The following is a 22002-nucleotide window of genomic DNA, read 5'->3' on the forward strand; positions in this document are numbered from 1 at the left end:
CGAAATTTGTCATATACTTATATCAAGTTTGGATTCTGATACATTGGGATGGAACTGCAGACACCAAAGTCAGGCTTTGGATCCAATGTCTTCATTTCCATCACTTAAAAAGTGGATGATGGTTTTCTAATCGAATAATTCGATCTAGTTTTTGAAAATTACGGTGATCCAACTTTTATTTTGTTTTATAATTTTGAACTGTTTCAAAGTCAAAATTGGTCAACATTGACTAGATCAAATCAGCACATACGATTTCTTTGGAGAACCACGCCGAACGAAGCAATTTTTGTAGGGTGAATCGGTCCGGCTCAGTCGATTTTACGGTTTAAATGGGCGTGAACCGTAATGGGTCTTAGCAAACTGAGGACGACGTGGTGTCTGCCCATTCGGTCCTTTCCTAATACACCGCCCGGTTTCGTTTTAAGTCTCTGTCTCTCTCTCTCGGGAGATGCCACCATGTTGTCGTCGGCGGCGTCCCTCGCTTCCAAACGCCTCCCCGCGATCTGTCGATTTCTCCGCTCCTCCTCTCCGGTAGGCTTCTCTCCGTCGATGCCTCTTCCAATAACCATTATTTCTCCTTCGTATGTCATTTGGGATCCCTAAATGTTGGGTTGCCTTCCAGGTTGCATTCGCCCCCGCCAGATCTTTCTCCACTGCTTTGAACTACGTGAGGCCATTTGATCTGACATTTATTTGTTGATTTTTCTTTCTGTTACGCCGGTTGGGATCAATTCGTGGTAAGGTTGGCAAATTTGTGTTCTGTCAGCACCTTGATTCGCCTGACAGCAATTCGGATCTTCCATGGGACTTTAGTGAAGCAAATAAGGAAAAGGTACGGACTTTTCTCTTGTCTTTGTAATCTATGTTTCAATCCGTGAGTGTTGGGATACTTTTTGTGCTTCTGTCATCTTATCTATTTTAAGGCAAAGTTGAAGTAATTAGATTCTTCCATAGTACCTATTTTTTCCTTAAATTTCGGCTGTGACTAGGTTGGTGGTGAAATTTAAAGCTTTCATGTTGCTTATCTTTAATCTTCGATAAATGAAGAAAATGCAAGGGGGCATATCTACTATTACATCTCTTCATTGTTGAACCAACATGCCGAGACTGGTTTAATTTCTAAATCTTGTCATCATCTATTCTTTTGCAACTTATGCATGTTTCTTCCTGAAGAGAATGAGCCACTAGGTGTCCAACAGATGATCAGGAGACTGCTTAGGAAAAAAAATTAGAATAAAATTGGGGGAGATTAACTATGTCTTTTGGATAAGTAATATGTGTGTGAACTGGTAAAATGTGGAGCAAGGTATCATCTTGTTTACATGTTAATTTTTTTAAAACTCATCTGTGGATCACCTTTACCTGCAATAAATAGAAAGCTGCAAGATGTTTAATAATAACAAGTGGTAGACTAAAGGATGTTTGAAGGCCCCGGAGGATCATGGTGGGCAACTTGGAATGGTATCTAGGTTGAACTCCATTTACCTTTCTAAAGCTTGTGAAAAATTACCATGAGGCTTGGAAGAACAGTTTAAAGTGAATGGAACCTATTATTGAAAATTGTTGTTCTGTTGAGATGAATTATAGGGCATAACATGATTTGGTAGATAATTATATAAGTCATACTTTCTGGACTGTCTTAATTATATTCAGATGTAAAAAAAAGGAATACAGAAGTCAAAGAAAGTTGGGGGCAACTTAAATTAGGGATGATTCTGATGAGTAAATATGATGAGAATACGAAACATGGTGCAATGATAGTAGTAACTTTATAAGAGAGTTCAAAGTGGTACAATGCACCAGAGTCTGGCATAGTAGTCTTGGAGTAGATGTAGTTTGAAGCTTTATAAAAAAACTAAAGAAGAACGTAGAAATTGAACAGAAGAAGGCATTTTGTTCCTTTTGGTTTTTAGCCATAAGAGGAAGGCATATGGGTTTCAACTTCCTGTCTGCATTCATCATCCTTGTGTTAGATTATCATTGGAACAAATTGTGAGGCAAATTGCAAACTCCTGTAACCTTCATATTCACAATGATGATACATAAGAAAAATGATTCCGAGTTAAGTGTACTCCAATGGACCCTCTAGGTTCAAATTAGAAATATATCATAAGCAATCATTAGTTGCTCTTGAGTTTGAATTTTGTGATGTTACTCCTCGTGTATGATTTTTGCTCTCATTGTTATCTTTCTTCAGCTTTGGCAATAATGGAGATCAAATCTCTTTGTATCTAGTATAATATTTAAGACTCAGAGGTCATCTCCATGAGTAAATGCAGGTCAAGGAGATACTCTCCCATTATCCTTCCAACTATAAGCAGTCTGCTGTTATTCCACTGTTGGATCTTGCACAGCAGCAACATGGCGGATGGCTACCACTGTCTGCAATGAATGTGGTATGTTAAGGCTCTCGGAATCCGTGAATATAGTTCTTTTAGATATCCTTATCTGACCTAATTTTTAATTGATATTATTGCTATTTTTTTATGATGATTATGGGCTATTAGTAAGATTCATCTTTACCTATTCGTTTAGCGCACACACACACACACACACACACACATATATATATATATATATATATATATATATATATATATATATATATATATATATATATATATATATATATATATATATATATATATATATATATATATATATATATATATCAGGGCTATTTTCTTTTACAACCATATTTGTTTTTGAAGAAGAATACCTTTGTGTTTTAACTTTAGAAACTGAATCTTAATGCTCGAGCAAAGAGCACCATCCATTGAGGCATGCTTGACAACAGTGGTCCTTTAAACTCAAATAATATTGTTACTCTTTTGTAGCTAGATGTATTGTTACTATTTAGTTGGTCATTGAGGAGATATCTAGATGTTACATATGAAATATTTAGATCTTCAATATGTCTAATTTGAGGTGCACCTCTGAACACATCAAAGTGTTGCAGTACATTTGATCTCTAGCACCTTAAAAATCTTACTTATCTAGCTTATTGCACAACGAGGTCTTCATCTTATTTTCCACCTATGTTCCATGAGACAATCATAGGCTTCGAATTGTTTTATTCATTTATTTATACACAATCACCTTATATCTCTGGTTGATTTGCCTCAGAGCAATTTGATATTTTGGTTTTTATCAAGCTGCTGATAATAGCTCCACAGGTCACTTTCATCAGTAGGTTTTCTTCTGATGTAATAAGGAACTTGGCTTCAATCCTTCAATTTTGATATAATCTTCCCTTCTCATTATCCTTGTTAAGTTAGACAAAAGAACAACTAGAAATAATACTTAAGTGAGCTATACGTTAAATAAAGAAACTAGTTTCTAAGGCCTATTATGCTTTGTAGTTATCAGCTGTTTATTTCTATTGGTTCATGTATTAGCTCGGCCTGTTCTTATTCATATTTCATATACACTGATGGAAAGCATCAGATGTCATATTGTTAATTCCAAAAATATGGTAAGTTAATGTTACTTCATGTTGGAATGATTTGGCTGGACCTGTGTGAATGCATTCTATTAGCAACTTAAATTTTTAGGTAGCAAAAGTGGAACTGGGATAAAAATCAACAACCAGATTGACTGGATCATATGGATTATGGATAGAAGTATAATTTAAAATAAAAATGGAGAAAATATAGAAAATAAAATAATTTAGAAAATAGAAAGAAGATAAGAACACAAAAACGATTCTAAATGTCATCTGATTGATCCTTACCTTTTGATTGGCCATTTGTTGAAGATGAAAAATTTTCAAGTGTGAGTTCAGTCAACATTTCACATTCATAAATGGGAAACGGAGGTAACTATTATAAAAATTTGAACTGCATCTTTTTATTATTTAATTTTGTTATCATTAACTTTAATGTTATATTATTTTACTAAGCATGAACAAAAATAATGTTTTACTGTTTTATATATTGTTCTCAATTTTCTAAACATTTTATCATAAAAAACATAATAGTTTTCTTTAATAAAAGATAAATTTAAATATATAAATATGACAATAAAATTAAATAATATATAATTAAATATATTTATTTCGATATATAATCTATAACTTATTAGTTATACTTAAATAGTTAGGATTTAGTTGAGTACTAGGCTTGGCCTAGTCTTCTGCTTGTGGCTTGAGAAAAGTGTGCAGGTAAGCTATGCTGGCAGTGAGCAGATGATACTTGAATACCAAAGCAAGCGATGATTTATTGATCACACTCGGATCCTCTCCCTTCTCCCCCCTCCTTTGGTTTCCCCTTCTCTGATACTCCCATCTGTCTCTCATAGGTTGCAAAGCTAGAATTACTATCAGTATTGGCTAGGTGCCAAGGCTCAATATCAATTGGTTCTGTTGGTTCAAACCCGATCAACAAAATTAAAATTTTAAAATAAAATAAAACCCATAAAAAGGAGTAAAGTCTCAAAATTAGAAAAATATAAGAGAAATGTTATAAGCTTCTCTATAAGTTTTCATGATCTTCTTCAATTGAATTTAAGGAAATAAAGAACTGACAATCCTCCATATGTACCACCAGCCTATATATGTTACATTGACATTTACTATGTACCTATTCTTGAGAACAGACATCTTTGAACAGTATCCAATAGGAGTCAATTATGTGGCTTGCTATATCCATTTTAATAGTTGGCCTCTCACAGAATTATTAGGGGCAAAATTTAACTACCTCATAAATCACGATCGTTGTTTAAAAGTTGCTAGGGCCAAAGGTGCCACAATTAGCTTCTGGCTCAATTGTGCTTATACCTCTCTTAGGATTTGGAAATAGTACCAAGACAATGAATGGATAGGAATTGATAGCAGTGAATAAGGTTATAATGATGTTATAAGTTCTACCCTGTTTTGTCTGTTCATTTTATTGTTTTTGTAGTTTCACTCAGTCCATTCATGTGATCAACAACTTTTGATATCTTGTTCTTTTGCTAAGTTCATTCTATTTCAGCTCAAGAGCTTCATTTGTTAATTCTGTTTGATATTTGATGTTTCAGATTGCTAAAGTTATAGAGGTTGCTCCTATTCGTGTGTATGAAGTTGCAACTTTCTATTCGATGTTTAATCGGACAAAGGTGCACCAGCCTTGCTACATTTGAACTTTTCAATATGTGATATATATTCAGTTTGAAGTTTTGTTTCCTGACTATGAGTTGCATTTGTTTGTGCATATTCTGATATTGTTAATTTGGTGCAGGTTGGTAAGTATCATCTTTTGGTTTGTGGAACAACGCCCTGTATGATACGTGGATCTCGTGAGATCGAAGAAGCCCTGCTAAAACACCTGGGTGTTAAACGCAATGGTGAGTGTTTTTTACTATACAATGCATAGGACATGGTATTCAAACCTTGAACAAAGGTTTCATAAACCAGTCTGTATATATGAAATCTGCAGAAGTGACCAAGGATGGAATGTTTTCTGTTGGTGAAATGGAGTGCATGGTAAGATTTATTCTTGTCAGAATTTTCTGTCCTGCATTTTTTGGTATAAGTCAAGCCATTCACCCAAAAATGCTGTGAATGCCTGATCTCTCTTTGATACAACACAATTTTATGGCAATCCTGGTCTTCTACAGGGCTGTTGTGTTAATGCTCCAATGATCACTGTGGCTGACTACAGCAATGGTTCAGAAGGATATACATACAATTATTATGTGAGTACTTATGAACTCTCTTATGCATTTTAAAGTTCTTATGAACTCTATAATCATAAAGCAAGAGAGAACATTGAACACTTAAACATTCCCTTTGTTGCTCCAAAAATATAATTGGTCTTATTCCTCAAAAAAGATAAAAGAACTAAATAAACTATCTCTAGTGATACTGGCCACACATCTAGCAAAATTATATTTGTCTATATTCATGATTTGTCATTTTCTTCTGTATTGAATGAAGAAAGACTTATTCTATGTTAGGGTAAGCCAATGACAGTTGTATCTCAGATTGTTCCTTGATTGTTTATCTTCCAGCAATTATTCTATGCCCAGTTCATCAGGGAATATCGTGGATTGCATTATTTTTGGCATAACCGCAATGAAAGGGAATTGGCTATATATCTGAACATTTGTCTTTTATCTTGATCGTCATTGACTGTATGAGGGATCTACAAAAATGACACTTTGCCTCCCAGCATAGAAGCTGAATATATTGTGAGAAGATTTGTGTTTGTATCCTGTAATTACATAGGCAAGAGACTATTGACAACTTGCAACTGGTGGTACTAGTCGTGAGGCATCAAAGAAGCTGATTAGTATTAGTTGAAGGAAAATGGTGGTGAAGAATGGTTGCAGCATGAGTATTAGAAGAGGCACTTTTAGCACCGATCATATTGACTCCAGCTGATTTAGGTACTAAAGAAATCATGTTGAGTATATGACGTCCATCTCATTTGCATTATTCTTGTATCATTCATGAATTCCAAGATGCCTGAATTCAGGTCATAAGCAGTTTATAGATGCTACATGACCCATGATTTTTTTCCCTACTATGGACTTTTTGACGGGTTTAAGAAATAACATTAATTTGAAATCATCTGTTATATATCACTTGATTATGCAGTTTGATGGTTTCTACAGACTTTTATGATCGAGTAGAAAATTATCACGTCATATAACTATTCCTTTTTTTCCCCTTTCCAGGAAGATGTTACACCCAAACGAGTAGTTGAGATTGTTGAGATGTTGAGAAGGGGAGAAAAACCTCCAGTAAGTGGTTTGAATTGGTGCCTGATCCTTTGCTTGATCTGTCCAGATTCCCAATGCTGATTTCTGACTTCTTGCAGGTAGGGACGCAAAATCCTGATCGCATTAGGGGCGGACCAGCTGGAGGGAACACAAGCTTGCTCGGGGAGCCAAAGCCTCCACCATGCAGGGATCTCGATGCCTGCTGATCATCGGTTGAGTTGTGCCATGAATATCGAGAATTGGTGCAACTTGGCCTCAAAAAATCTTGAGAAGCTTGCCATTTCACCAGTTTCGACGATGAGCAATAGAGACAATGGTTTTGTTATCTACTTATATTATCTCTCAAGATAAATTGCAACCATATGGCGTTCTGTATTTAATCTTGGTTTCAATAGCCATCATTGTCAAAAAAGTGGTTGGCTTTGACAAACTGCAGTATAAACGACACCAATGAGTATCTTAGATGGTGTTGGCCTCCTAATAAACAAGTGACTCTTGGTATCATTTAGTCGTTTCATCTTCTTCATCTATTTTGATCTGTGATGATTTCTGCTAGAAGACCTAACATTTGCCACAAATCTAAAAGAGAATGATGGAGGTTTATGGTGTTTTTTCAAGGTTATTTGGACTCGATGTCTAGGTATCTGAACAGGAATCATGCCAATCTTCACCCTGATACAGGCATGCAATTATTTTTTTTTCATTACTCGTTCCATATATAAATGTTACATAATCATTTATAATGTGATTTATATCCTTCTTCGGTTGATAGTACTTACAATACGTTAACTACTGGGGTGATTTTTCACAGGTGATATGAAATTATTATTACACATACTAAAATCTGGTCCTATCACGGTTTTACTTGGGATCAGTTCTCAGCCATCGCCTTCTCCCAAAAGCCGCCTGCTGATGTGGCAGCATTCCATTGGTCTGGATAGAATCTCGTAGATTTTGGACGGAGGAGATGATGTGGGCTCTAAGACAGTCGCCACCAATTGAAGCAACAGTCTTCTGCCACGTATTGGTCGGATAGTCCGGCGGTGGACCCCGTTGCTCCGAGAGGCTATCCCTCTCCGGCTATTGCAGCAGATCCTGTAGAGTGATGGGTTTTTGATCGGCTGCGGACAGAGATGACTGTGGATGATGGGCCACGGTTCCTGCGTCGATTCGTTGGACAGAATCTTGACGTACATGTGCATATCTATATGACTCTCCTGAGTGGATATGAGTGAAGTGATAGGACATCAACCGACGTGGCCATCAGACGCTCCCTTATCCAAATGCCCAATAAAATATCAGCTCCTGATCAGGAACAATGTCTGCCTTGAAAAAGATCTCCTCGGTGGGCCCTCACCAAAAAAATCATTTTTTTATTGCCTTGACAGAAACCCCCCCGAGTCCTTCCCTGCCACAATCTTATTGGCAAGTTGGGTCACTTCGTATTCCTCCACATCCCAAGAAACCACAAAACAAAGAGAACTACATACATCAAATAATTCAGCTACAAGGAAAGAACAAAAGATGGAGAATTGAGCCTTGGAACTGTTGCTTGTGCTGTTGTAATTTGTGCTCACGCCTGTCGAACCAAGGAATTCTGATGGCACCACCAGCATTCCTATCCAATGGTGCCACTTGCAAGACATGGGGTGTTTATGGGAAACTCCTTCGATTGTTCTTGGCATTCGCCTCCTTCCCCAACCTCCCCTATAAATTGCCTCCCAAAACCGAACCAACCAAAGCAAAAACCGCCGTCTCCTCTTCCTTCTTCTATAGTAAATGATTGAGATGCCCAATTCTGATGTTGTTTAGCGAGATTCAGAGGTGTAGAGGAGAGATGGAGTGGGCGATGAAGATCTCCGACGATGCCTGGGCCTCCTCCCTCGCCGCACCGACACCAGCGGACGGCGACGACCATCAAGGGCCACGCTTTGCGATGAATCAGAGCCCGCTGGCATGGCAGTTGGAGAACGTTGTTGCCGCCCCTACCAGCCCTAGCCCGACTCCGGATCACATCCCTAAGTCTATTTCCTGTGCTCCTCCCTCTGATCCTTGCGGTGGAGCGGTGCAGGATGGTGAGATGATGGAGATCGAGGCCCCTGTTTCCGTCGATGATCAGCCATCCAATCCCTTCGCTGGCGTCGATCCACAGGAGTACGCCTCGCTTCTGAAGCGGAAGCTTGATCTGTGCTGCGCCGCAGTTGCCATGTCTCGGGTACTTCTTCCCTCCTTTTCTAGCTGGAAATTTCTGTTCTTGGGTAATTACCAAATGTTAATTTGCTATGACCGAGTGCCTTCATCTTGTTCAAAGCACTTCAGGGCCTTGTCCTTGGAAGATTTTGCTGGCAAACTGATGGGTAACTTCAGCGTATTGTCGAATCTTAGACAGTTTCATCCTAAACTATTCAGCTTTAGCAGTTCCAGAATTTTCTCTGTCTTGGTCCTATCCTTACTAGTTCGATCTAAGCTACGCCACTAGTCTTTTAACTTTGGTGAAAGTTTTTGTTGGGTTTCTAAACTTTAATTTTGTCAATTGACTTACAAAACGTTAGTTCATGTTTGAGTCAAACCCTACTGTCAGCTAATCTCCATAAACAGTAGTGGAGATCTGGCCTGCTGCACAGTAGAACTTTTTTAATATTTAGGATATAACCCCAAAATCATAAACACTAGTGTCTAAGAAAACAGCTGTAAGGAATTAAAGGTTTCAATTATTTCAATTTTATTTTAAACTAAGTAATAAACACAAATAACTTGCAATTTATCCATATATTTTCAGCTTCAAACCAAAATTTTCTCTTTAAACATTATTGACTTCTAGAAGAATATATTGGTGACAGAATCTAGTTATTGCTACTAGATATGCATGACAATCGAGATATGTGATCACTAAATTGATTTTAATATCTTTTACCATTTTTATACATTTATTTATTCTCACCCTACTACCACTGAACACCATAGTGACAATGATGCATTTGATTTTTGGAATGTTGCATAACATTTTTCTCTAGATACTTTTGTTATTTTTGTTTTCTTTGTCATATACAATTTTCTTTTCGACTTTCTGGTTGGAACTGTTTTATCTGGAACTATTGAAACCAGAGAAACTAAAAATGTGTGACTTTGAAGTTGTGGCTGTGGTCAAAATGAAAACTGAAACATTTACTTCAAACCTGAGTCATGGCTACAGCAAGTGTTACATAGTTGCTCTTTTGGTGTTTCCCTTGGAAATATTTGGTGTAGGTTGTACATCTCCCTGTTGGTATTTTTGACCTGTCACTTTCAAGTTTTAATTCCATTTCTCCTCCATCAGTATTTGTATGCTAACTAAGGTCATATATCAGAACAATACCAAGGAGTTAGGTGAGGTTAAGGCCAAGGTACATCAGGAGTGAGGTACATTCTGATCACATTTGAGCTATGTGCGAGCAAGTTAATTGAGTGGTCAATGACAATAAACTCAGGTAATGCTTTCATGTTGCAATTATGTTAATGTGATTGCTGCCTTGAGATCTCAATCAAAAGGCTAAAGAACAAACACATTATGTTTGTTTGGTTACTAATTTATGTGGTTACCAATGTTTTCAACTTATTGCATGGAACACGTGCCAATTGAGAAAAACCTGTGATATGCATAATAAGATTTACTTATAAGCAATTCACTGCAAGGTTCCAAATTCTGGTGACACAAGAAATTACCTGTTGTTGGAATAATTTGTTCCATTCTTGACTGGGGGTTCCAAATTCTGGTGGCACAGGGAACCACCTGCTGTTGGAATAACTTTTGTACCAACGGAACAGGCAAGTCAAAAAAAACATACCTCTACAGTACTCTTCTTTGCTTTTCTCTAGCATCCTTTCCTTCCCTCCTTCGGTCTTCCGTTGGAGATGGGAAGTGATAGAGCTCAAGAGGACATTCTTGCTCTTAAATAAAAAAAACAAGAAGCCCAAACCACTTTTTTATTAAAATTAATATAGGTGAGATTTTAAACTGTGTTTTAAATATAAAGAAACTAGTTGGCCTTTTTTTATCAATATAAGTGACTAGTTTGGAATATTTTAATGTTTAAGTATGACCAATGCCACTGGTTTTGGGATCTACTTTTTGCATCATGGGTCTGAGCCAAACAAGATGTTAATCCTAAACATTTCAAAACTAAATGATTGGTTCATTGCATTGACAGACCTGACGATTACAATTTTTCTTTGTTAAAAAGAATAAAGAAAATAGATCTTGCAAAGAACACTTGGAATCCTTTGGCAGATATGAAAAATTCAAGCTTGTTATGTCACATTGTAACTTTTGTGATGAATATACTCTAAATCCATCTTTAGGTATTCTATCGTCTGTTTTTACCTTAACTATTAGATAAAACTCTGATGGGCCAAATCTTGTACCAATGGAAGATGAATCGTAGAGAAACATTTGGAATATTTATTTAAGCTATACTGAAAATTACCATATCTACTACATATTCTCATAGTAGAAAAATTCTTCATGTTTATCTTTCATTTGTAACTACATTGAGTGTTTTCCCCTGTAGTTATGGATGTAATCTCTTGGAATAAAAAATAATATGTGTAAAATGGTACCTAACAGTATTTTTAAAAGCATTAGACGCCAAAAGACGCCAAGGTCCTAAAACACATAGGCTCTCGCCTGAGCGAAGTGAGGCGTTTCAAAATATTAAAATATAAAAAATATAAATGGAAGAAGGTGGGGGAAGGAGAAGAGTAACCGGTGGCTATGAAGGAAGGTGGGGAAGGAGAGGGCAATGGAGGAAGCTGCGGACAAAGGCGGTAGTGGCGGAGGAAGTAGCGGACGAAGGTGATGGCGGCGGAGGAGGAAGTTGCAGACGAAGATAGTGGCAGCAACAAAGGAAGCTGCAAATGAAGACAGTGGCAGAAGAAGCTTCGGACGAAGGTGGTGGTGGCAGAAGAAGCTTCAGACGGAAGCGGCGACGATAGAGGAAGCTTCGGATGTAGGGTTATACTTCAAAGACAAGCTTTGGGGGTGGTGGTGGGTTTTGTGTTAGGGCACTTTAGTTGGTTCAATTGAACCAACTTGCATGTTCAATCGAACCAAGCATGAACCCGACCCATTCTTCACTCGAGCACTCGCCCGAGCCCCTCGGTGACTGGGCTCAGGCAAGCACCTAGGCGATGCTTCATTGAAACGCCTCTCCCAGAGGTTGTGCGAGGCACTCAGGGCACCAAGCAACAGAAATATCATTCTTACTATCTACCTATTTAGTCTTTGTAGACTCTAAGATTAGTTCAACATTTATTTTTAAGTTACAACCCAGATTATCGCAAATAAATGCAAAACAAATGGTTAAAGAATACCTGATTTCTTCTTTGCTTTGTTTAAATGTCCACCAAGTGGGTTTTCATTTTTTGTTTTCTTCTATGCTGTTTTTTCAAAGTTCTTTTGTTACTTGTTGTCTCTTTTAAGCAACTGTATGACAGGTGCCTGTCCAGCCATAGAGTATTTGTCAAATAATTTTCTCTTATCACATTTTCCTCCATTGCAGCTACAAATTTAAGTCAAATAAATATCCACATCATGGTTTCTGGTTTGCTATATTTTCAGAGTTCTAATGCAGATCTCCCAAGTTCACCAGCTTTAGATTCTTCACAGTATGGATCTCAGACACCTACGAGGGGTATAATACTGCATACAAGTAGCTTTTACATACACCAATATTGTTAGGTTCTGTAAGTGTTTTTCTTTTTCTTTTTGTTTAATTATTTTTTAAAAACCCAGTTACATTTTCAAGTAGGATATCGTTGGAGTTCTCCTTGTACTGTATATTGTTTTCCCTTTTGTTTTTGACATATATGAAAAAAAAGTCACGTAATTTACTTTGCAGTGACTGATAACAAAAGATGAGCAGAAACAACAATTTAGGAGATACACAAATTTTATATTTAAGATTAAAAATGTTCGAGGTCTTCACAATTTCCTGCTAGTATATAATTGAAGTGAACTTCACTTATCAAATGAGCAACTAATGAGAAAGTAACAATGCTGTTGGAGTTCTTACAACTGTCATAACTCATAAGTCAACATCAAGCAGTCTCCGAAGACAATGGTACTTGGTTTCAAGATAGCAAAGATACAGATGCATCCACATGTACCTTATTATATGTCCAGGAAACACAGTTTGGAGAAGCTTTGAAAATTTTCATTTTATTGATGATAATGCTATCATGCTATGAATTTTTCTTCTATATGTAGATGAAAGTTGTAGGACTCGATTGGCTTAGAATATATTATCAGTAACATGCGCAAGGATGAACATGCCTCACAAAACATGCTTGCATGTTGAGTTAGGTTTTGGTTATATCCTGATATCCCACTAAGGTGACTTCTTCTCTAGAATTGGTATTTGCATTAGCACCACTTGAATTTAGTATCTTCTCACATATGTTTATACAGCATTCACAAATGATTCTAATGTAGGCCAAATCTTCAGTTTGTTTAATCTGAGGGAAAAATAGATCAAAATTTCTTCTTGTTCTAGGTCAAAACCTTCTCCTTTGGGTTTATTATTGAACAAAAACCAAGGGAAGTAACAAATGTGTTAGATGAACACTATATGAGAAAATAAAAACAGGCTTAAGCAACCAGGGTAAGAAGCATATCAATTCTAATTGAGGCTTTGAGGAATGCTTAAGGATGCATTATCAAGATGAAACAAAACCATTGGAAAATGTGTAGCTAGAAATTATATGGTGTTCTAGAGATCTTTTTTCTTAGACTATAATTCGTGCATACTTATCTGATTCAAGGTAGCACTCTGCAGTAGTAGGTATTGTCATTATTACTAGGCAAATGCTAAATTTAAATTGGATTCGTGGTGGATGCTTTAAATGATAAATATTTCTTGATTACTAAAGTTACATGTTTCTGTGGTTAGTCAATATAAAATATGTTGAAAGTTTACCAATTTATTCCTCCAATTGGGGGATGGATACTTTTTTACACTTTTACATAAACAAAAAATTCATGGTTCACCAAACCTACATGCAAGATTTCAAAATCTCAACAGATCAGTTTATATCAGTCCAACAAAGTATCAGGATCAAAACATAAAGCCTCATTTTATCTTTTTCATTATTCAATGATACTAAGCAATATAGGTGACAAAAACCATTCAATGTACTGCTAGCAGACCAGTAGGTAATCAAAATCTGCACTAACCTGATATTTAAAGCTTTGCTTATATGGTTGTTGGATTATCAAATTCTCATAACAACTATGGAGGATGGATATGCCTTATAACTTCAGATATTTCTTTTCTATTGCATTTACTGTCACATGATTAGGTAGTGGTTTTCATGTGCTATGCATCGCAGATAGTGGATCTACTGGGCTTCCATCTTTTACTGAAATGAAGAACTCAACTATCTCAGGGAAGCCAGTTGCCAGTGGATCAACCACACATCTGTCAGACGATGATGAACTTGAGGAGGAGGCAGATACAACTAAGAATGCAGATGGTGTGCATATGAAACGTATGAAGAGGTAAACACCTCGAGATAAGAACTTAATAAGCATTCATTCATGTTGCTACTGGGAGTCGGTCTTTCAGAATTCATCTATATTTGTTGTGTCATCTGTTTTTCCAAAGGATCTATTCTTGTGTTGTGTTGAGATTTTTAAAGAAAACTGCTCAGAAAGATTTTTTTTTTATTAAGACTATTTAAAAGCTTAGAAGACATAGAATAATGGTGGTTGTTGCATAATCTGTTTGGGAAACAACTGCAGGTCTATTTTTTGATGCTTTATATCTACTGGGATTTGGTTTTGAACTTCAACTGCTTCTTGCTCAGGATGCTTTCAAATAGAGAATCAGCAAGACGTTCAAGAAGGAGAAAACAAGAACATCTGAATGAGCTTGAGGCACAAGTATCATTTAATTAGTCAGTTGTTTTTGTATCTTTAGAAGATGAGGAATCTTATCAACTAATGACATTTTTCATTAGGTCTCACAATTGAGAGTTGAGAACTCATCACTTTTAAAGCGTCTTACTAACATGAACGAGAAGTACAATGAAGCTGCTGCTGATAACAGGGTACTAAAAGCAGATGTGGAAACTTTGAAAGCCAAGGTAAGCTACTTGTCACACTTACGCATATGTTCAACTATCGAGTGATGTAGAAGATTTTAAATTTTTTGTCCTTTTACATTAACATGGCCATTTTCATTAGTAGGCTTGAGGATATTATTACTGAAGAATTATAACATCTTGTTCAAGTCTTTGAAAGTAGTAACAGAATTGATTTCATCGTCTGATTCATTATAGACTAAATAGGAAGAAGAGTTAAATGTACATGTTTTCAAGATTATATAGTAAAGAAGAATGGAGCTTAATTGCAAAGTGATAAGTTCTGTTCACATTCACTTGCTCGAATCAACTTCGCACCAGGGCAAGTGTCTGTAAGATGAGATTAATCCATGAGGTTATTAGTTGGTTATCTACCATACATGGGAGAGCTCTTTATTTTTCCTTAGTTGATTCATCCTATATTCTATACTCCCTCATGGAAGTTTTTCTAAATGCTAACTTCTTTGAATGATTGGAATCATATGGCTATCATGAACAAATTAAGTTAGCTCAAGTGGTGGCTCTCTATGAAAAATTAATATGGTAAAGATTGACTTTTTGATCGATCTAACTAATATTATATGAAGCAACTATGGTATGCAGGTGGTACATTGCCTCATTCCATTTGCTGGCCATTTGATTAATTAGGCTGCATAAGCCTCATGAGAGGTGGGCATTTGACCTCCATTTATGCCATATTTATACCCAATGCAAAGAGAAGACCTCAATCACAACTAATCATCAATCTGAAGCAATCTGTTGAAGCCGATGATAATTGACCAGGTTTGTGTGGGTGTTTGCTTGATCTAAGATGTCTTTTAGGTTTTTTTTTTTTTCTATGGGGTTTCTTTATTTCAGGTTTATTTATGTTTAAGTAGTTCTCTTTGTGCTTTGTGAGTCAATATTTTAGCAAATAGAAGGGTCAAGTTTTACTTAGCTGAACGCTAAATAATCTAATATTGACTGCCTAAATTAGTCTTAGGTATAAGACAGGATTTTTAAGTTATTCTGAAAATACTCCTTTTCAATGACTGCATGACATGAATTACAAATTAAGAACTTGATGTTCCTTTAATTGGTGCTAAAAGGTCTTAAGGACAGGACTTATGAACTTATATATGACTGCTTTAATAGGACCAAGTTCCTTTCTAAATGTTGTTGGATGGGATGGTGCAAAGTGGAGCAAAGTCTTGTAAGATATTCACAATTGTGAGTTTTAGTTGATCTCTTTATTAGTAGCCAGGGTAAGAGGTAAATTGGCAGCTATTGCTTGTTGAATGTCATGAATTAAGCATTATATACTAATACCGTCTCATCGTATTTGATCCAATTAATGCAAGTGGTTGAGACCGTCCCAATCTTGTAAGTGGTCATGTCATCTGTTCTTCCTATGTTATTTGTCACCTTATGTTGTTTAGCTAATACTTCAAATCACCTGGGTGATACAGATTCCTTATTGATACAACAGTAAGGTAATTAGTATTTGTTGTGTGTCATTTCAAATAGTGTACAGTTGAGAGCACTCTCAAATATATTCGGACAAGTGGAAAGCACAATCACTTTTTAACTTATGTGATAGATTCTTTTATCAATCTAACAATCTCATCAGCTGTGAATATTTAGCTGTGAGCTGATGCTACTCCAAGCTCTCATCTCTGCATTTCAGGTGAAGATGGCAGAGGACACCTTAGGTAGGGTAACCGGCAAGAGTCCTCCACTTTCTCGGGCGCTTTCTCCCTTTTCAACGATTAACATGCCCTGCACTGGGAACTCCTCATCTGATGCCACTTCTGATACTGCTGTTGTAATCCAAGATAGTCCAACTCACTTCTCCCAGGCTTTGGCACACGACAAGAAGTCCAACACTTGCTTACTGGAACTTGCCTCTGCGTCACTGATCAAAGATGTCACACATGGGACTGCAGCCAGAGGGAAGAGGAATCGAGCTGCTTCCATGAAACGGGTGGCAAGCTTGGAGAACCTTCAGAATCGGATCTGCAGAAGACGCAGTCCCTGCACGCCGGTGCAGGTGGATGCTGTTGCATGGGATCCTGAGGCCACTCTTCACAACAAGAACCAGGAATAACGTAGTTCTGGAACTGTTGGTCACAATGCTATCTTGTTAGCCCAACGACGGAGGCAGGAAATTGCTTCCATTGTCATCTCGGATGCATGAAAGGCACCACTTTTTATGCTCTGTTTGTGGTGTTCATGAGTTATATCAAGCCAGTTCTTCAATTTTCCACGTCGTTGCTTGACATGGAGTCCAATTCCCTCCGTGGCATACAAGCTTAGATTATCAAATGTAGTTCCTATGTACAATCACATGCTCATGTGAGCAGCATACTATCCTAGCATTACTTTGATGTACCTATAAAAGCTGTTTTATTTGGCACCAAAAAATTATGATGTAAAATGTCCTCGTAATCACAATGTTCTGCTTTAGATTAACTTAATTTGTAATGCCTTACATTGCTCTTAGTTAATTGCCTAATTGCAACAAGTGTTGCTTTAAAAATTTGCACTCTCAAGACTTCAAGACTTCACAATCACCTGTTTTCTCATCAACATCGGCTTCTTCCACAGTGTGACTTTTCTCCGTCGGTTTGCTTTCTCTGGATGGAGTTCAGTGGGAATTGCAAGTGCGTGTGTGTGTGTGTATATATATATATATATATATATAGAGAGAGAGAGAGAGAGAGAGAGAGAGAGAGAGAGAAGAAATGTTGCGCGTTCTACCGACACCCACTAGGAATGCGTACGCGCAGTCGCTACGCTCCCTGATGGCATAGCCACGGCGGTTGACTGAGTAGCCACAAGATCCGACAAAACATGAAAGCAGACACTTTGCAATACCGCGTAGGAATTCTACGTACGCAACATGCGCGTTACAGGGGATGGGATCCTTTCCTCCTCTCCCGTTATTGCACGCGCAATAACAATCGATCGTCATGCGTGAGGAAAGCAGAAGATTCGACCTCCCGTCGGTGCTACCTGCATCGAGACAATTCATATATTTCTCTATTGGATCATTTCTCTCTCACTCTCCAATTTCTTGACGTCATAAAGGGTAGGAACTCAAACGCTTCGTAGATCTCCTCCTCCTCGTGAGCTTCCCATCTCCCCCGTCGAAAGCTCTCCCCAGGTACCATTCTTTTTGGAATCGCTTGATCTTATAATCCGTTTATTGGATTATTGCATGAAGATTTAGGAATTATATGGTTTTTTGCCTGTTTCTTTAAAATAAGATCTGATGTAACTTTCTTGTTATGACTGCAAATCTCAGAATGGTCAAGAGGGGAAATAGTTGCACCTTGTTCATGATGTTCATGTCGAAAAGCTTGAACTTTGATGACAATTTGCTGACATTTCAAGCAGTTTATTTTCCGTAAATAAGAAGTAGAACAAAAAGATCAAGTTCTTGTTTTTGTTTTCTTTGTTTCTTTCCCACCTCATGGGCCGTGACAGGTTTGATTCGAATCAATTATTGAAGTAGTAAGGAAGCACGATCTAGAGTTACTCTAATTGGGACTAATTCATGGATCTAGTTAGGTTGGATTTCATCAACCCTAAGTTTCTCTATAAGATAATGTGTTTTATACAGGTTGAATGTACGTTTTCCCCTGTTGATTCGTGGTGGCCTCTGTTTTGGTTAATTATGGGTTCTTAGTGTTCAACTAAATGCCAAGGTGACTTTTCTATATTGGTGGTTTATCATCATAGTTTCCCAAAGTCGGACAGCTTGTCGGTCGTTGGGGAATTCTCAATGTGGATTTTAGCCACTCTTTTCTCATGGAAATTTCTTCTGTTACCATGTTACTGTTGAGCATATAAGTAGTGTAATCTTTTCTTTTGATCTCTATTTGCCAGTTTCACGTTATTGATACTGTTGTTGTTCTACATAATTTTGGCTCCTGTTGTCCATCTTTGATGTTTTGATGTGATTCTGAAAAGAAACATGAAATATAACTGCAAGTTCATCAAATGGTGCAGGATGGGCAGCACCGGGCATGAGGGAACCGCTTATGGTGCTTACACTTACGAGAACTTGGAGAGGGAACCATATTGGCCTTACGAGAAGCTCCGAATCTCCATCACCGGTGCCGGAGGCTTCATCGCCTCCCACATCGCGAGGCGTTTGAAGAGTGAGGGACACTATATCATCGCTTCCGATTGGAAGAAGAATGAGCACATGACCGAAGACATGTTCTGCCATGAGTTCCATCTCGTCGATCTAAGGGTCATGGACAACTGCCTCAAGGTCACTAGTGGCGCTGACCATGTATTCAACCTTGCTGCTGATATGGGAGGAATGGGTTTCATCCAGTCCAACCACTCTGTCATCATGTACAATAATACTATGATCAGCTTTAACATGCTTGAAGCTGCAAGAATCAATGGTGTCAAAAGGTTTGTGCTGCTCTACTTCTTATATCTTTCCTCTGTATCGTGTAGATTTTTGCTCAGTTTGTCTTAATTTTTTAATTTTTCTTTTGTGACAACTTCAAACTATCTTGCAAGTTAACTGAATAGTTAGCTTTTCTTCAATTTAATTTCTGGTTCTGGATCATAAATGGCAAACGAGAAGTTTGCTTTTGTACAGCTATCTAACTTACATCTACATCAAGTTTGATTTACATGATAAAGTTTTTCAGATAAAAATGGTTCAGAATTGTCATGAAATGAAGATATACTATACAAAGTGGAATCTGCTTGTGCTTTGAGCTAATTTTACATGCATCAATTTCAAGTTCACTGAAATTTGCTTCTTATTTTGAAGGACATAGACTTTGTGTTAACAGAGACGATAGACGATGGTTATGTTTTGACATTGCATACTCCAGAAAAATTGCAGAGATGCACATGATCCCACAGAACCTTTGAATTCATTTCGAGGGTGCTTGTAAGCATCTTCAGATAATTATATGTAGTATGATAAAAGTTCAAAGACAAAATGAACGACAATTGTATAATCAAGTAGGTGAAAGACAATTGTCTAAGCTTTTACATACACTTTCCTGAAATACCATGCTATTGTGGACGTAGTTAACATGACGTCTTTTAACTTTTGCTAATTTAATTCTTCAAAATAATCACATTCAGCACATATTGTAAAAATATTACACCATTTATCAAGTTTTTTTTTCTGAAGTCCATTTATTCTAATAAAAAGCATAAGAGATTGTTGCAGTTGTTCATCTGACAATCTTTGAAAATTAATCTAATTTTTCTTGCGCTGATGTCTTCATTTTACATAACTAAAATGCAAGGGGCTATGTTCTAATTGATAGTAGACCCTATGGTCTCTTGGAGATTTTGTTATATTTCATGGTTTTGCAAAAGTTGAGGGTGATAAAGAGTGTTCACAATGATGGCTTGCAGGTTCTTTTATGCTTCCAGTGCTTGCATCTATCCTGAATTCAAGCAGCTGGAGACAAATGTTAGTTTGAAGGAGTCTGATGCTTGGCCTGCTGAGGTTAGTTCTGAAATATCAGAAATCATGGGTATTAGATGGTGAAGTTATCTGTTGAGGCATGTAATCTAAACTCTATGTCATGTACTAAAAACTGGTTGTCCGTAGCCTCAAGATGCTTATGGTTTGGAGAAGCTGGCAACAGAGGAGTTGTGCAAGCACTACAACAAGGACTTTGGTATCGAATGTCGCATTGGCCGGTTCCATAACATATATGGCCCCTTTGGAACATGGAAAGGTAACCCACAAGTGGTAGTCTGTCAAAGAAATCATAGCTATGTCTTTTTCTTTGGTTGCTCGGCAACATCTGATGCTCTTTTTACATTGTAGGTGGAAGGGAGAAGGCACCTGCTGCCTTCTGCAGAAAGGCTCTCACTTCTACGGATAGATTTGAGATGTGGGGTGATGGTTTGCAAACCCGATCCTTCACTTTCATTGATGAATGTGTGGAAGGTGTTTTAAGGTAATTATTGATGCAATGCTATCAGCCACGATGTTTTGTTTGGTTTGTTCTTTCCAGACTGCGAACGAAAGAAGTTTGTAGCTCTGCTACCGAAGTAAAAGGCAGCAATGTAAAGATTGCTGCATTGTTCAAAAGAGATATCTATCACTCGGTTATTGCCACTTATCAATCTGCTGTTTTTATGTATCAGATTGACCAAGTCAGACTTTCGGGAGCCGGTGAACATTGGAAGTGATGAAATGGTGAGCATGAATGAGATGGTGGAAATTGTTCTTAGCTTTGAGGACAAGAAGCTTCCCATCCATCACATTCCCGGTCCAGAGGGTGTTCGTGGTCGAAACTCAGACAACACTCTGATCAAGGAGAAGCTGGGATGGGCTCCAACTATGAAATTGAAGGTACTCGATTAATCCAGTCCTTCATTCTTGCAGACCACCATGGCTAATGCAAATCTTGAACTTTTCCATGTAATTCCACAGGATGGGCTGAGGATCACATACTTCTGGATCAAGGAACAAATCGAAAAGGAGAAGTCCCAGGGCCTTGATACAGCAATCTATGGTTCATCAAAGGTGGTGGGAACTCAAGCACCTGTGCAGCTGGGATCACTTCGTGCAGCTGATGGAAAAGAATGAAATTGGAAAGCTTGGGCATTACTTTTGTCGCCTGTAAGGGGTAGTATGGAGTTCATTTATTTGAGCTGAATTCAATATTTGTGGCCTGTTTCATGTCATACAGAATAGGTTTTTTTCTAAGCATATTATGATTCTGTTTGAGGAAAGAATGGCTCTACCAAAGGCTTTCCTGTTAGCCTTCATGACCTTATTTCCTCTATATGAGAATAAACGAATTGTTAATCGGAAATTTTCCTCTTTTGAGCTCTGATTTGTTTGTACAGTTATGAAGCATGTCACTCTTCATTCCTTCCTTGCTTCCCTTTTCTCAAATCTGAAGTGCCCAGTTGAGCCAAATGGACAAAAAACAAGGAACATAATGAAACAAATCCACCACGAGCACTCCACCGTAAGTAAGGGTAAACAACAAGTATGTATGATGGACATAGTTGAGATCACGGGATCCATTTTTAGTTTCATTGGTTGGTACGGTACGACAGGTGAGGAAGGCCTAAGCAGCAGTTGTCGCTTGCCTGCTTGCAACTCGATATCCGACGACGAATATGTTTTATGCTGATCTGTATCCACGTGGTGCCACATTATGAAACAAGTCTCTCGGATGTTCCATC

The 22002-nt window shown here is 37.5% G+C and overlaps 3 protein-coding genes across 7 annotated transcripts; all 3 read left to right on the forward strand.

Annotated features, from left to right (window-relative positions):
* The first annotated feature begins 96 nt into the window (after positions 1-96).
* On the forward strand, positions 97-7209 carry LOC103990361 (NADH dehydrogenase [ubiquinone] flavoprotein 2, mitochondrial). The gene is made up of 10 exons (XM_009409466.3): positions 97-531; positions 623-667; positions 767-832; positions 2280-2396; positions 5020-5097; positions 5220-5325; positions 5418-5464; positions 5599-5676; positions 6661-6726; positions 6804-7209. The coding sequence occupies exons 1-10, from the start codon at positions 346-348 to the stop codon at positions 6909-6911; spliced, it is 897 nt and encodes a 298-aa protein (XP_009407741.2). The 5' UTR covers positions 97-345; the 3' UTR covers positions 6912-7209.
* A 910-nt stretch (positions 7210-8119) lies between these two features.
* Positions 8120-17274, forward strand: LOC135643691 (basic leucine zipper 63-like). Of its 5 annotated transcripts, none has more exons than XR_010498340.1 (7): positions 8120-8920; positions 12302-12374; positions 14071-14239; positions 14548-14617; positions 14701-14826; positions 15427-15606; positions 16490-16629. XR_010498340.1 is itself a non-coding variant. In XM_065160975.1 (6 exons), exons 1-6 carry the CDS (start codon positions 8507-8509, stop codon positions 16907-16909), a joined length of 1272 nt encoding a protein of 423 aa, XP_065017047.1. In that variant the 5' UTR covers positions 8122-8506; the 3' UTR covers positions 16910-17274. The 5 variants fall into 5 exon arrangements, 3 of the variants coding, with proteins under 3 accessions (XP_065017047.1, XP_065017046.1, XP_065017048.1); XR_010498339.1 differs by having other exon boundaries at positions 8123-8920; positions 14548-14623; XM_065160975.1 differs by lacking the exon at positions 15427-15606 and having other exon boundaries at positions 8122-8920; positions 16490-17274.
* Positions 17275-17754: 480 nt separating this feature from the next.
* On the forward strand, positions 17755-21641 carry LOC135643693 (GDP-mannose 3,5-epimerase 1). The gene is made up of 7 exons (XM_065160977.1): positions 17755-17968; positions 18817-19233; positions 20206-20299; positions 20405-20534; positions 20627-20759; positions 20950-21157; positions 21239-21641. Exons 2-7 carry the CDS (start codon positions 18818-18820, stop codon positions 21392-21394), a joined length of 1137 nt encoding a protein of 378 aa, XP_065017049.1. The 5' UTR covers positions 17755-17968; position 18817; the 3' UTR covers positions 21395-21641.
* The last annotated feature ends 361 nt before the right edge of the window (positions 21642-22002 follow it).

Source organism: Musa acuminata, chromosome BXJ3-7, assembly GCF_036884655.1.
Source record: "Musa acuminata AAA Group cultivar baxijiao chromosome BXJ3-7, Cavendish_Baxijiao_AAA, whole genome shotgun sequence".
NCBI lineage: Eukaryota > Viridiplantae > Streptophyta > Magnoliopsida > Zingiberales > Musaceae > Musa > Musa acuminata.

Coding starts and splice junctions, on each gene's coding strand:
- LOC103990361 (XM_009409466.3), top strand. CDS start 346: ATGGGTCTTAGCAAACTGAGGACGACGTGGTGTCTGCCCATTCGGTCC. Junction 532..622: donor TTCTCCGCTCCTCCTCTCCG/GTAGGCTTCTCT, acceptor GTTGCCTTCCAG/GTTGCATTCGCCCCCGCCAG. Junction 668..766: donor TCTCCACTGCTTTGAACTAC/GTGAGGCCATTT, acceptor GTGTTCTGTCAG/CACCTTGATTCGCCTGACAG.
- LOC135643693 (XM_065160977.1), top strand. CDS start 18,818: ATGGGCAGCACCGGGCATGAGGGAACCGCTTATGGTGCTTACACTTAC. Junction 20,300..20,404: donor CTGATGCTTGGCCTGCTGAG/GTTAGTTCTGAA, acceptor GGTTGTCCGTAG/CCTCAAGATGCTTATGGTTT. Junction 20,535..20,626: donor CCCCTTTGGAACATGGAAAG/GTAACCCACAAG, acceptor TTTACATTGTAG/GTGGAAGGGAGAAGGCACCT.
- LOC135643691 (XM_065160974.1), top strand. CDS start 8,507: ATGTTGTTTAGCGAGATTCAGAGGTGTAGAGGAGAGATGGAGTGGGCG. Junction 14,240..14,547: donor CATATGAAACGTATGAAGAG/GTAAACACCTCG, acceptor CTTCTTGCTCAG/GATGCTTTCAAATAGAGAAT. Junction 14,624..14,700: donor TGAATGAGCTTGAGGCACAA/GTATCATTTAAT, acceptor ATTTTTCATTAG/GTCTCACAATTGAGAGTTGA.